General features: G+C 34.8%; 1 protein-coding gene across 1 annotated transcript in view; it reads right to left on the bottom strand.

Moving 5' to 3' along the window:
* The window catches only part of LOC129217702 (peroxynitrite isomerase THAP4-like), a 49,067-nt gene that overhangs the window by 21,402 nt on the left and 11,344 nt on the right, over positions 1-16,321 (bottom strand). Inside the window, exons 2-3 of the mRNA XM_054852039.1 lie at positions 8,846-9,010; positions 3,055-3,164 (exon numbers count right to left, since the gene is read on the bottom strand). Of these exons, the coding sequence (XP_054708014.1) occupies positions 3,055-3,164; positions 8,846-9,010 (275 nt within the window). The remainder of the gene's footprint in view (positions 1-3,054; positions 3,165-8,845; positions 9,011-16,321) is intronic.

The raw sequence follows: 16,321 nt of genomic DNA, 5'->3' as shown, positions 1-16,321 counted from the left end.
TGTGTAGTTTTTAATAGAAATAAAAACCTTGCGTCCTTGGAAAACGTAGGTAAAAAAACATAATTTAATCTACTTTTTCTTTTTTAATCAGAAAAATCTCTCTCTTGTAATCAGTAATAATCTCTTTTTAATCACAAAATTTAATATCAGATCTCTTATAATCTCTTTTGTAATCAGAAAAATATTTTGTTAGGAAGCTTATACAATAGACAGAACAAGATAATTTTCGTTTTTTACCATATTTCATTTGCAAAGTATCTTTTTAAATGATCAATAAAAAATTATTTCTGACTTATAACAGTTGCAAAATCTCTATAAGTCGGTTGTCACGGCATTCACCATTCTTTATTTACTGTAGAACGAGATTTTCTCGCTAACGACAAATAGCATTTCAGGCTCATTTTTCCCGCTTATCTGAAAGAACACCATCGAAAAGAAAAATTCTTTTTATAGGAAAAATACGTTCTATCTCATGGTATCAACGAAAAGAAGATGCAAGGTGACAAACTTGAGCTACAGGGCATTAAAAACAGGCTATTCTTCATGTGAACTATTTTGACAGCAACTTTGGATGGCAATATCTCTTAGAAAATCAATATTTACGTTCCGCAACTATGACCCATTAAACACATGCATATTGAAAATAGAATTACAAAATTCAAGCACTTGAACCATTTTTGTTTAGAATTTATGACATCTTAAAATCCAGGAAAACGTTTCTCTGCTGCGTTTTGTCAAGAATTTGCATACGTGCTACACAAAAGTTACTGAACTCAAATTCACAATAAAACTAGAACGTGTTGACAACCAAAAGTACTTAAAGCTCCTAAAATTTCAGGCTTCCAGTGTTATAAAACATCCCATAATCTGAGATTGAACATGGCAATTCGTTACGACAGATATAATTTCAAGCTCGTTTTTTTTATCCTTATTTGAGAGAACATCATCGAAGAAAAAACTTAATTTGAAAGGAAAAAATGTGTTCTTTCTAATGGTATGAATGAAAAGAAGATGCGAGGTGACAAACTTGAGCTATAGCGCATTGAAAATGGGCTATTTTTCACATGAACGGTTTTGATAGCCACTTTGAATCACAATATCTTCTAGAAAATAGATATTTAAGCTCCGTAACTGTAACCCATTAAAAAAAAAAAACACTTTTACAATGGAATCACGCAGTACGAGCTTTTGAATTATTTTTGTTCAGATATTATGACAACCTAAAATCTAGGGGAAAAAAATTCCATCGCGCTTTTTCACAAGTTCACGCTCATGGTACACAAAATCTAACGAGCTCAAATTCACAAAAATACTTGAATATACTAACGGTCAAACATACTTTAAGCGCCTAAAATTTCAAGCTTTCAGTGTAATAAAATTTCCTGTAAACTTGGAAATTTGGCACAAAAAGCTAATCCGCCATCTTGGATCACATTTTTCGGAGATCCTAGATCCTCAGCATTTAGATCTAGGAAGCTGAAAATTTTCATAGGTTAGTTTCAATTGCATCTCTAAGCCTCTATAAAATTTCATCCAAATCGGAGATGGTCGAGTGGGGACGATTTGAAAAATTAGGTCAGTTGACATAACTCTGTATTAAACTCGCAAAAAAAAAAAAAAAAAAAAAAACAGTTGAGCCAGCTTAATGGAATAGCCGATTTCCCACAAAAAACTATTCCCATAAGCGGGATATCCCATTAAACGGGATTAAAATAATAGACATCAAAGATTTGGTACATTGAAAATGTATTCCATTAAGCGGGATATTCTGTTAACCGATATTCCAATGAGCGGGCTTGACTGTATTTGTAAAAAAAAAAAAAACTCAAACTGGGAAAATACCGTTTAAAGAGCACGAAAAAATGGAGTCGTTTCTAAAATTTTAAAAGTATTTTTTTCTGAAAGAGCATGCTTAAAAACATAGGATCTGACCATCTTTTAAATAATTTTACTAAGTTTAATATTTTTAAAAAAATTACTAAAATCGGTGCGCTTTTATTTTTTACAGTTCCGATGACATCACAAATGATGAAATGCCTTTCAGTGTTGCCATTCACAGAGCAAATATATTTAATTAGCATCTTTACTCACGTGTATTGGCAACGATTGGGTTGGTAGCAAGCGTACAGCGCAATTTTAATTCGCTTCTTGATTATCATAACGTGGAAAGGTGGTAGAAAGGTGGTCCAAAGAGCATCATTTGTGACGTCATCAAGACCATGCCTTGTTTGAAAAATCGGACATTTTAAAAAAATAAATAAAAAATAACTGTTGGGAAAATGAAAGTATTTTCTGGGTCCATTTTTTTTTCTTTTTTGCTTATTCTATCAATTTCAGTGAAAAAAGTACTACTTTTGACTAAAGGAAACAACCCCATCACAACTACAAGGCATATTAGAAGTATGCCTTGTTTTCATTTAAAAACCGTTTTACTAAAACAAACCAGACTCATTCATAAGTATTCTGAGTTATACTAAAAGTGTTAAAATACATTTTAAACAAAAATTTTTTTTAAAGTTTGATATTTTCACTGATCCATTTGAGAGACCAAGTCTTTTTTAAACGTATAAATCTGCAAAAATTCGATAATTTTCACCTTTACTTTTTCTTTTCATTGCGTAAAGAAAAAAAAAAAAAGCAACGAATGAACTCTGTAAAAGTTGTTTCTCTGCTAGCGCAGTGTTGACGCAAGGAAAGCAACCTGTCGGTGGACGCCTACAAAATGCTTCCCGCAATTGTTAAAATATAATCTTTCCGACATCTGTTAAAAAATACTTTTTTCTGAGAACATGTTTCTGGGATGAAAGAATATTGTTATATTTCTTTTTTGTTGTGAAAATTGAAGCCAATAACCAATATTTCTGCCAAATATCATCAAAAATCTCATAGTGAACGACGCCAACTTTCTCTTAAACTTTTCCTGACTTTCAGTCAGTCTATGTAAAAATCAACCAAAAAAAATGAAACAAATATTTGCATAGTGATTTTTTTCTGAGCCCATGGCAAAAGATAAGAAAAAAGACTTAAATAAATAAATGGAAAAGCTATTCATACCAAAGTGGTGAGCAACGTTCAAGGATACTTTCTTTGTCTCTGGGTGAACATTAAAAAATCCGCTTTCATAATGAAGTAGTGATTTTTTCTCCAGATGCCAGGTGGTGGACCTGAAAATAATGGATTTAATAAAACTGAAAACATATTTTTTAAATCTAAAGACTATTTCTAAAAGCTTGGTTCGCGCTCAAAGTTATGAAATGAAGTAAATATGTGAGTTCTTGATTACAACACTCAAAAATGGCAGTTGATCGTAATATCTTTATAGTTATTTCAATTCTAAAGTAGGCAATAAATGTAATTTAAAAAAAGAGAAGAAGACAGATTGACGGTATAGCAAAAGTTATTCGTACAAAGCTGTATACCGACCATTTCTTCTTTCAAATTTTAAATTTTAATGTTATTGGTTGCTTTAGAGCTGACCATGGCCCCACTCAATGCGCTATGATCTGACCTAAATATGAAGATAGTGATCAGTTGCCATTTTTGAGTGTTGTAATCAAGAAATCATATACGAATTTTATTTAATACGAACTTTTAGAACGAACCAAGCTTATAGAAACTGTCTTCAAATTAAAAAATATAATAAAAATTAATTTGAATTTTGACCTTTTGAATTCAAATTATGTTTTTCCCAATCACGAGTGTGTGTGTGTACGTAGGCATGTGTTTATGTGTGTGTGGGGGGTATGTGTGTTTGTGTGTAGGGGGTATGTGTATGTGTGTGTAGGCATGTGTGTTTGTGTCTGTGTGCAGGCATGAGTGTGATGAGTGTGTGGGTAGTTGTGTGTAGGCATGAGTGTGATGAGTGTGTGGGTAGATGTGTGTAGGTGTGTGTGTATGTGTAGGTGTTTGTATGTATGTGTAGGTGTCTGTATGTATGCGTGAGTGTATGTATGTGTTTGACTGTGTGTATGTGTTTGTGTATGTGTGTAGGTGTATGTATTTGTGTATTTGTGTTTGCGCGGGTGTGTATGTGTAGTTGTGTATGTATGCGTGTAAATGTAGGATGTGTGTATGTGTGTGTAGGCATAGCGTTTGTGTCTGTGTGCAGGCATGAGTGTGATGAGTGTGTGGGTAGTTGTGTGTAGGCATGAGTTTGATGAGTGTGTGGGTAGATGTGTGTAGGTGTGTGTGTATGTGTAGGTGTTTGTATGTATGTGTAGGTGTCTGTATGTATGCGTGTGTGTATGTATGTGTTTGACTGTGTGTATGTGTTTGTGTATGTGTGTGTAGGTGTATGTATTTGGGTATTTGTGCGTGCGCGGGTGTGTATGTGTAGTTGTGTATGTATGCGTGTAAATGTAGGATATTGACGCAACTTGGAGACGGTTTTCGCAAGAGGAGCAGCATCGTGAGGCCGGTCGACGCGACGGTGGTGCGGGCAGAGGGTGCTGGTGGGAAAATAAAATCAGCGAAACATCAAAAACAATCAAGTGAGAACAATAAGCAATCGTGATTGCTCAAAGAAAAAAAACATATTTTCTGTCTCATTTTTAAAGTTTTTTCTGTTATATTTCTGCCTTACTAAAAACAAAAACAAGAAAAAGAAACGATATTCACTTTCGTTGCAATATAAACGCATTACGCATAAATAGAAAACAGCTTATATTTATCGATACTTTGCTCTAAATGATGCAAGTTTGTATGCTCAAATCTAAACCCATGTTGAATAGGTATGTATACTGGTAAAAACTCTTTTAAACTGATGACTTGACTTGGATAAAAGAAAGCTTCGTAAACCTGTGCTATTTAAAAAGTGTCAAATACCTCAAATCCATAAATCTGTGTTTACTTAAGTACAACTTTCAAATTAGTTTCATTTTACTTATTAACAAAATTAACTTAAAATCACTATAAAGTCTGACCATCGATTACACGGAAAGGCTAATTTCCGGTTTATAGGCGGAAATGGACGTATCTATTAGTTTATATGGATGTTAGCTGGTTTGTTTCAGATCCGTACTTTTGCCTACATATTATTTAGCCTTAGTTTTGTAAAAATGAAAATTGCTCACAGCAGCATTTTTTAAATCTGAAGTACATTTGATCTATATTCTCACGGCAAAAATTAATTGATTTATTTATTCACAACAAAGTTTTGATCTTACCATTTTGCTTTTACGCTCCTGATTGAAATGAAAATATTTTATTTTATTTTTGTTGTTTCCATGGTAACTATTTTTGTTTCCCCTTATTTTATTTTTGAGAATGCTATGAATGAATAAGGCACTAGTGACATTATAAAACGCGTGCATAAAAATCCCATCGTTATTTTCCCTTTTCCCCTACTAGACTCATTCAGATGGAATTGTCTTTACTTCGCAGATTGCCAAATTACATACAATCCGTGGTGAAACAGTACTCTTTTATAGTTTTTAGCAACAATTAAAAAGCATAATAGGTAGGTATTCTGACAGTGAATGTAACGTAAGAAATAGTCTTTAAAAAGAAAATCAGATACGCAAAATTTGCAAGATAAATGAAACTTAGTCAACGCCTTCAAGAAGAACCTGACAGAATTCGCACTGGTGGAACTACACGAACCTCATGAATTTTGGTCTGTAGAAAACATATCATTCATTTATGCAATTATGTATTAAGCTCACCTTATACATGCTCATTTTATTAATCTGGTGTGGGAATTCAGAGTGAGCTTTCAATGTTAATGAATAGCGTTAAAGAATATGTTTTTCATAATTACTGACGTTTGTGTACATTCTGAACAGACGTAGTTTTTTACATTCGCAAAAATTATATGAAAAAAAATAAATAAATAAAAAGAAAATGCGAGTTTACTTTGATTTACCGACAAGACTTCCAATGATCTTAAAATCTGCAAAGTACAGGGTGATGCGTGGGAACTTCCTTTTTACTTCCTTTTACAAAAAAGGAAGTATTGTATTCGCGAAAAAAATTTCACTCAAAAATCGGCCTTAAATTCCAATTTTCTCACCCCCGAATGAATGTTGAGTTTTTTTTTTTCGACCCGACCACACGTGGATATATGCCTAGGAACCTACAGACACCTGAAATATCCATTTTGACGATCCCCGAGTTAATTACAACGAATTTTCTCTTGACGTCTGTATGTACGTATGTATGTGCGTATGTGTGTAGGTATCTCGCATAACTCAAAAACAGTATGTCATAGAAAGTTGAAATTTGATACGTAGACACCTAGTGGAGCCTGGTTGTGCACCGCCCCTTTTGGTTGCATTCGGATGTTCCTAAGGGGGTCTTTTGTCCCTTTTTGGGGGGAAATCATTGTTAATTTCGATGTAAACTCATGTGGTGTTATAATTTGTCGGACACTTGGCGATATATCGCTAATCTTTTGGTCGTCAAGTTTTGTCGCCAACTTGGCGACACATTTGGCGATGTTTTTTTTTTAATTTTAAAATCTGGTTTCAATTTGGCCACTGTTAGTGATATTTAGAGAGTAAACAGTTGAATCACATTAAAATTGCCAATAAATGGGGAAATGACATTACATTCGAGTAAAAGGAAGTCATGTGATGCACACATCAGCTCGTTTAAATTTAGCTCATAAAAAGTGTGGAGCATCACAGAGTGGTGGCGAGACGCTCAACGGAAAGATCTGAATGGGAAGTATTATTACATCATGCTTTCAGTTGCCATCGTGCTTTTCTCTAGACATCATCGCGCTTTTATTGTGAAGGCGTATTTTTCTAACAGCCCAGCCGCTCGATCGGAATGGGGACTTAAACTGCCTGCACGCTCGCCTGATTTAGCTTCCTGTGACTATTTCCTGTGGGGTTATCCGAAGTCGCGAGTTTATAACGATCGTTTTCGAACCCTGGAAGACCTGCAGATCCGCATCCGAGCCGAAAATGCAAAATATACCGGTCGACATGCTCCAAAGAGTTGACCAAAACTTCCGAGTTCGACTGAATCAGTGTATTGACAATGGAGGGCAACACTTACAAGATATTGTTTTCAAAACAGTGTGAAGCGTAATCTCCCATTATGTGTGACAGAAAAAAGATAATAAAAGATTTTTAGGTATGTAAAATTATTTATTTTATTTTCAACAATGGAACCCCCACCTTGCATGACGAAAACATTTCATGGTAAATAGAGATTTCGTCATCTGCTTGAAACATTTCCAAAGGAAATTTTATCAAAAGATTTGTTTTGTGAATAAAAAGAGTTTATGAGAGTAAACTGCATCTGTCAAATGACACTAGTGGTGTAGTTAGAAGTAAATTTCGGTTTGTATGGTCAAAAAAGGAAAATTTCCGACTCTCAAGGGGGATCTACTCTTCCCGCCGGTTAGTTAGGCCCCTACAAAGAGATTTCGAATTCCGCCTCATTGGCACATATTTTCTGGAATTAAACAAGGGTTCTCAAAGAATCAAGGTCCTAAACCTTCTGTGGTCAGGGGCGGATTTATAGTCGATTCAAGGGGCTGGCTGTTGAAAACTGTAAAAGCCATCCCCCCAGACTTGTCATGCAAGCGGGGGGGGGGGGAGGATAATAAGTCAATTGTTTTGAATAATTATTTTTCGTTTTTTACGTGTATAATTTTATGTTTTACATGTAAGTGAGCGTTTTATTTGTTTTTTTTTTCTGATAAAATTTGCAATGAGTCCTCCCCCCCCCCCCATTAGAGGAATTCGAAATGACGGTTACCGCAGTTTCGCGTACGTTTTTAATTTCGATATTTGTTGACTTTTTGGTATTATAATCCTATATTTTTTTATACTAATCGCCCTCTATCGCACCTCACGAATTTATCGCCCCTTTGAAGTGCTAAATCGCGCCTTTGGCGACGATCACCCCCCAGGGTTGGGAACCACTGTTCTAAATCATATTAACGTCTTACATACCACCATTATGGTGTAGTCTTGGGAGAAAAAGGCAAAAAGACACTTATAGAAATCTAAAAATTATTGACGTTCGAAAAAAGGGGGAGTAGGCGAGCTCAGGTTAAAATTAACGAGCTGATGTGTGCATCACATGACTTCCTTTTACTCCAATTCAATGTCATTTCCCCATTATTGGCAATTTTAATGTGATTCAATAGTTTACTCTCTAAATATCACCAACAGTGGCCAATTTAAAACCAGATTTAAAAAAAAAAATCGCCAAATTTGACGCCAAGTTGGAGACAAAACTTGACAACCAAAAGACTGGCGATATATTGCCAAGTGTCAAACAAAGTATAACGCTTGAGTTCACATCGAAATTAACAATGATTTCCGCCCAAAAAGGAGCAAAAGACCCTTTAGAAACACCCGAATGCAACCAAAAGGGGAAGTGCACAACTAGAACCCACTAGGAGTCTAGGTACCAAATTTCAACTTTCTAGGACATACCGTTCTTGAGTTATGCGATATACATACACACATACATACGTACATACAGACGTCACGAGAAAACGCGTTGTAATTAACTCGGGAAACGTCAAAGTGGATATTTCGGGCGTCTATACGTTCTTCGGTACATATATACGTGTGGTCGGGTTGAAAAAAAAATTCAACATTCATTTGGGGGTGAGCAAAATGGAAATTGAGGTCGATTTTTGAGTGAAAATTTTTTCGCGAATACAATACTTCCTTTTTTGTAAAAGGAAGTAAAAAGTGGATAACGCTGTCTATATTCGACTACACTAATTGTCTAACATTAATTTAAAGCAAATTCATGCAATATACTTGATTCCAATTGCCAGTAATTTCTTCAATTCTATATTATTGGTTTCAGAAAATGACGGGGGCGGTCGCCCCCACCACCCCCTTAGTAAATCCGCCACTGGTCATATACTTACTTATAATTGACGATGGGGTGGTCCGGATTTGGATCCGTGACTTCTATGATGTCTTTGTATTTTGTGGTCTCCATCGTTGGATAGAATACTTTGGCGTCGATCGATTCCCACTTGCCGATCATCCATGCAATCGGCTCCAGGTCGGGGTGGTAAGCGCCTTTCGAACTGGAATGGAGAAAGAAAAAATCTCTTATTATCTCTGTAAAAACTACTTGGGCCGTGGTAGCCTGATCGGTAAGGCATTGGACTCGGGACCGGAGGGTCTCGGGTTCGATCCTCACTGGTCGAAGACCCACCGTCGTCATTAATGGTGACTGGGCGACGTTAAATATGCTCGTGGTCACAATGTCCTCCAAGTGAAACGATACCTCTGGGGGTGCCAGACTAGGAAGTTATTCGGCTCCTGGCCTGGTTCTAAATTGTCTCTCGAACTGTCCATAGATGGCACCACCATCTATTGTGTTGTCTATGTGCTGTCCTGGATAAACAAAATCCTGGAAACATTGTGAATTAATAGAGGTATAAGCTTCCCTAGTGGAATAGCAGAAACCTCAATCTGTGTGTGTGAAAGAAAGAAAGAAAAGGAACTACTTAGATATAAAAGTACAGTCGGACCGCGATTTAACAGATTATTCGGGACTGAAATTTTTATACGCTGAATCGGGGCTATTCGTAATATTGGGGTGAGCAAAAAAAAAGCACTTACCTTATCTAAAAGCCCTAAGAGGTAACTGCACAAAAATATCTACAATTAGAAAGTGTACACTTTTTATTCAGTATTCCGCGACTTATTACACAGTAGTGGCACCCGCACGGCTTTGCCCGTAGTAGAAAATTAAAAGGTCTTTTGGTTCGCCTGTATATTAACGAATAATGTATGATGAATTTCTCGCCAATTGGCACGTCCATGTTAAGGTTCCACGTTATGATAACTTGGTAATTTACTCGTCCATCTTTTGATAATTTTGCTCGGGAAATTGTTCTTAAAATTGGAATAGAAAAAGAGCAAAATAGAATTTTCGGAAAATCGCTTCGAGGTGCACACCGCCATGCTACAAACTAATTTTGTGCCATATTTCATGAAAATCGAGCGAACGGTCTAGACGCCATGGGCGTCACAGAGATCTTAACAGAGATCCAGACAGACTTTCAGTTTTATTATAAGCTAGTGGTACTCTCATGGCTTTGCCAGTAATAGAAAAATTAAAAGATCTTTTTGTTCGCCTGTATATTTAAATAATGTATGGTGAATTTTCTCGCCAATAGGCTTGTACCCATGTTACGGTTCCACGTTATGATAATTTCGTAATTTACTCGTCCATCTTATGCGAATTTTGTTCTTAAAATTGGAATAGAGAAAGAACCTCATCGAATTTTCGAAAAATCGCTTCGAGGTGCACACCCCCTGCTACAAACTAACTTTGTGCCAAATTTCATGAAAATCGGCCGAACGGTCTAGGCGCTATACGCGTCACAGAGATCCTGACAGACAAAAAGACTTTCAGCTTTATTATTAAAAAAGATAGAGGTTAGTTAATTTGAAATTTTAAAGTACTGAGTAATAGATGTTTGACAATTTCTTTGATACTTGTCTCGAAATAGTTCTTTTTCGCCTTTATGTAGGTAAGAAAAGACTGTGTCACTTACAGCCTAGTATATGCGATTTTCTTTTTAGTTTCCAGGCCGTGTAAAGCATTAGAAAAAGTAACAGTTTTAATGGGAGTTTCATGGTTGTTTTCTGCATCAGAATCGCTATTCATTGGTTGTCCCCTCGCCCGCCAAAAATTGCCGATTCCAAGAAAAGTCTTTTTCTACTTCGGACAAAATAGATGTATCATTTGGAAAACAATCCAATGTTTCCTAAATCAAATTAACAAAACAAAAATCGGCTGTTAAAGTAATTCGTTAATTTGGGGTTTATTATTCGGTAAATAGGGGTTTTTGCCTTCATTTTAGTCGGAGGAAAAAGAAAAATTCGCTAAATCGCGAAATTTGTTAATGGAGGTTCATTAAACCGGGGTCCGACTGTATCTGCTGAGTTCAGAGGCAGCAATTGGGACTAAAAAGTGGATGAGGGGTGCGGAAAAAAAAGACCATTGAAAGCCAAAGGTCTTTCAGCGGCAACTAAAAAAAAGAGGGGGGGGGGGAGGGGAGAGAAAGAAAGAGAGAGAAAAGTACAAAATTTTGCTGGATCTGGTTTTGAGAGCAAATGAGTGGTAATTGATGTAAATCTAGCAACTTTAGGGGTTACAGTACCTCAAAAATGATGAAACGATCAAAACATTTTTTATTGCTTTTTCAAAACTGAAAACTATTCTGAACACAGGGGAAAAGTTTCATTGCTTTAGTTCAAATATTTAAAAAGTTATGAGTGGTTTTAAGCCATTGTTCACTATGTGTTCTTATGCAAAAGAAAAACTTTAAATTGCTTTTTCTCGATGATGGTTTTTGAGTGTTTTCATGTCATTAGAATCCCTAAGGATTTTTTTCTATTAAAGATACAGCTTTAAAGTAATACTTTTTGCAATTGGGATAACATATTTGACAAAACTGTGCATTGGATAAGCATTTTATAAATTACCCAAATGTCTAAAGCATGTTAAACCTTTAAAAACCAAATTTTTTCTAAAAGAAACTTTGATTTTTTACATAATTAATCACAGAAAATTTTCTAATACACTCATACGCAAATGAATGCATAGATTTTTAGAGATGATTATAGTGATCGTTTATCAAAAAACTTTTTTTTATTAGTGCAAAAATAAAAAAGCCTTAAGGATTTTAAAAAATTGAAAATTTCCTCAATTTTTTGAATTTTTTTGAAAAAGTAGAAAATATTTTTAAATTTTGAAAATAAATTACTGATTACGAAATAAGTCTGCATATTACGGTTTCAAAAAAATATAAAATTTACTTAAATTTAAAAAAAAATGTTTGAAAGGTATTGCGACCCCTTAACTCACGTTTTTATTGAGATTTTGATGAATTTTGAATACAATAACTTTCCCCAGAGAAACACTTTAACGGAGAAGACGGAATTAGAAGAAGCGGAAGAGACGGATTAGACTTGCATTATTTACTACCCCTAAGTATTTTGAGATGTCACAAACACTTGGTAATAATTTCAATTAGCAAGTATGGCTTGTTTTTAAGTAAAACAATTGATTTACTAATATTTAAACAATGAATACATAAAATAAAAGGTTACTGCTTGTGCTAAAAAATGTTTCGTAAACAGATATAGTACTAAGTAAAACAAATAATTGTGTTTCGAAAATTTTAACATTTCTGCTTTTTTTTTTTATAATTTCCAGTTTTGGTTCCTAAATTGGAAAATAAAATAAATAAATGAACCATGAAAAGTGGGGGAGTGCCCCCCCCCGCCCCCAAATCGTCGCCACTGGCTGAATGGCTGAACATGATCCAACCCGAGGGATGAATAGGTAGACCTTGTAAAACTTGTTGTACCTCTTAAAAGAAAATCCCTCTATTTCCAAAGTATTTGTGATGCACCAAAAAAAAAAAAAAAAACTAACATTCATACATTCTTTAGCAATACAAATCATTTGCACTAGTATTATTAATTCTAATTGATGTAGACTAAAATTGTTATAAAATGAAATACACGGCTCCCAAATGGGGCCGTGAACTTTAAAAAAAAAAACTTCACTCTTTCAATTTTGAGTACTCCTTTTTCATAATAAGGTTCAAAAAAAATTGACCCATATTCCAGAATAAGACTGACAAGCGCATCAAATAGAAGGGTCTCTGATTAAAAAAATTAATCTGAAAACCTCCTGATAAATCGAAAACTATCTATCATTTTGATTGTCCAAGGTTAAGTCAGATGAGAAAAATAAAATCTCGATAAGAGGGGGGAAAACTCCGGTTGCGGTTGGTTCAATCTCGGTCGAATATTCATTTGTTGATTTTATTTTATTTAACTTTATTTATTTTTTCTCTTACATTGATCAGTAATTGTTTATTTTATTTTACTGAATGAATTACTTAGTTTCATTTCGGTCTGTTTAGTTTTTTTTTTTTTTTTTTTTTTTTGAGCAATCACGATTGCTTATTGTTCTCACTTGACTGTTTTTGGCGTCCTATCATTTTATTTTCCCACCGCCACCTTCCGCACTATCACCGTCGACCGGCTCCTCACGATGCTGCTCCTATAGCAAAGCCGTCTCCAGGTTGCATCCATATCCTACACACACGCGCATACATACACAACTACACACACACGCACGCACACACACACACATACACCTACACACACACCTATACACACGCATACATACAGACACATACACCCACCTACACATGCACACACATCATATACACACAACTACCTACACATTCATGCCTGCACACAGACACAAACACATATGCCTACACACAAATACACATACCCTCCCCCCACACACATTCATACACACAACTACCCACACACTTATGCAAGCACACAGACACAAACACACACGCCTACATACACACACTCTTGATTGCGAAAAACATAATTTGAATTCAAGATGTCAAAATTCAAATTAATTTTTCCTTTTTTTTTTCCTCCTTCTTTTTGACAAAAGGATTAAAGGGATACTATGGGGGTATATGATAAAGGGACTACAAGACTTACAGACTGATTGACCCTAATAACTTTTTACTTGTTTTACATTTTATCCTTTTGGACTGTTACAGTTTGTACTTGAACATTTTATCCCTTTGTGTTTTTATATTTTTACAATTTTTCAATTTTAGATGTTACATTTTATATTTGTACATTTTCTCCTTTTGAATTTTACATTTTTACAATTTTTCAATTTTACATTTGTATGTTCTACCTTTTCCTTTTTTACTTGTTACATTTTACATTTTTATAGTATACCTCGTTCCATTTTTATATTGTTCTCTTTCTTCATGTGTGCTGAGTGCACTACCTATGTGCACCCTAGTCAATGAATTCCTATGTTCAAGTCCTACTGCTAAAAATAAACGAGCTGATGTGTGCATCACATGACTTCCTTTTACACCAATTTATTTTTATTTCCCTATTATTGCAATTTGAATGTGATTCTCTCTCTAACTCTCTAAATATCACCAACAATGGCCACATTAAAACCTGATTTTTTTAAAAAATCGCCAAGTTTGTCGCCAAGTTGGTGAGAAAGCTTGGCGACCAAAAGACGACGATATATCGCCAAGTATTCGCCAAATTATAACACCACTTAAGTTTGCATCGAAATTAACAAAGAATTCCCCCCAAAAAGGTGCAAAAGACCCCTTTAGAAACAGCCGAATGCAACCAAAAGGGAAGGTGCACAACTAGACCCCATTAGGAGTCTACGTACCAAGTTTCAACTTTCTAGGACATACCGTTCTTGAGTTATGCGACATACATACACACATACGCACATACATACGTACATACAGACGTCACGAGAAAACTCGTAGTAATTAATTTGGGAACCTTCAAAATGGATATTTCGGGCGTCTATTCGTTCTTAGGTACATATGTACGTGTGGTCGGGTCGAAAAAAAAATTCAACATTCATTTGGAGGTGAGTAAAATGGAAATTAAGGTCGATTTTTGAGTGAAATTTTTTTCACGAATACAATGCTTCCTTTTTTGTAAAGGAAGTAAAAATATATAAAAATAGATTAAACATGGCAATCACTTTTTGTTTTCATCATAATTCAATATCAATGTTGATTCTTGAAAACCAGTTCTTATGGCAAAAACACGTTATTACAACTGAAATTGATTTTTCCCAAGTAGTTTAAGGCTGTTGTCCCAAGAGATTGGCGCCAAGGGAAAATCAATCTACTCCCGTAATCAAAATCAACAGCAAATAGCCTCCCGATCTTTGTTGCATACGACGTGATTTTCAGTCTAGAATGGATTGAGATAATATTGTAGAAAAATTTTGCGTTTTTATAATTTAAATTAATTTTAAATGAAAATCTCGCTTGGCGACGGTTTCAGAATAGCAACCATACACGCACTAAAAACTGAGCAACTTAGCTTCCTACTACAAATCCTGTAATACTATTGGGAAAAAAAACAGTCATCGATGATTCATAAGACTTTGAGGGTCTTAATAATAATTTTTAAAGTTCATTTTAATCAATTTTTATATTTTAAAGTGTGGATATTTTAAAAACTTGTTCAATCTACGGACATTTAGTTCCAACTTCCTCATGCAGATGTCGCTGAAGTAAGAAATCTGAAAAATACCAGTGTCTGGCACTTTTCCTAATTAACTCTACCATAAATCACTTTAGCTTTCTCCCCTTTTTCCCAACGCGAGCCACTTGCGAGTTCCTCCTTTCTTCAAAGTCTGATAACGATGTTTCCCGAGGGCCCAAGGAATCGACTCCCCATCGAGAAGGGGTTGAATGCGTTCCTTTTGCTAATTTCAGCTTTTCACTGAGGCATTTCGCAATTTTTGATTTTGTCGGTCTGTATTTTGTTATTGTGAATGCCATTCTCTAATAAAATGAAAAATAATAATAATAATAATAAAAGCGATTTTTTGGCTATTTTGAAACGAAAAACATTTATATATGTTTTTTTATTTTTATTTATGAGATAAATGAAAAATCATAGTGTATTCGACTATGTGTGAGCAAAAATTTTTAATTTACCTAAATCTGTCACGTTTGCTGTAATTGTATAGTTTGGTTTGAAGTTACCGGTTTATTAACGACTGCTTCGGTTTAGTCACTTAATAAAGAGGATTTCTTCTCTGGAAAAAGCAGGCTCCATCAAATATCTGTTGTTCGATCGACACTCAGAATAATTTCTGAAATTTCAACTTTTCATCATAGTTTTCCTAAACATTCTTGACTTAATATCTCAACAAGAAATAGTATATAATTTACACAAACACAAACATCGTATATGGGCCATAAAAGAGAAAAACGAAAGGTGAAAAAATATGCAGACCAAATCCAAGAAGCTTTCCTAGGGTTGTGACTATTTTTCAAGAAAATGAGGAATCTCATTTCAATAATGTTTTGGAAAAGAATTTGATACTGTTAAATTTATTCTTGTCTTCCTTTTCATTTTCTTTTTGATTTCCCCTCATGCAAATTGATCATTAACTTAATTTCATCTAAATATTTAACATTTATGACTCCTTTTTGCTCAGTATTTCCGTAATAAATACCTACACAGCACATAACAGTAAATTTTAGTGGGGGGGGGGGGGCTTTTCATATGTAGTCAAAACTTACAAGAGACTAAATAGTCATCTGCAATGGTACGGAAGGGCTTGGAGGAAGTAATTTATTTCTGCAATCGAGGCATTTTTATCTGAAGTGATTACTTTCAAATTAAATCAATCAAATATAGATTACTTTGTTCCAGGAAGGTTTCACTCAACTGGAATTGATAATTTCTCAAATGGATGGTATACGAGGAACTCTGCAGTTTATGCAGTCAATATGCATCACAGCTCGCAAGATGAATAT

This window comes from Uloborus diversus, chromosome 2 (assembly GCF_026930045.1).
Source record: "Uloborus diversus isolate 005 chromosome 2, Udiv.v.3.1, whole genome shotgun sequence".
Taxonomy (NCBI): domain Eukaryota; kingdom Metazoa; phylum Arthropoda; class Arachnida; order Araneae; family Uloboridae; genus Uloborus; species Uloborus diversus.
Note: the sequence above shows the minus strand (reverse complement) of the source record. Positions and strands in the feature narration are given on the sequence as shown.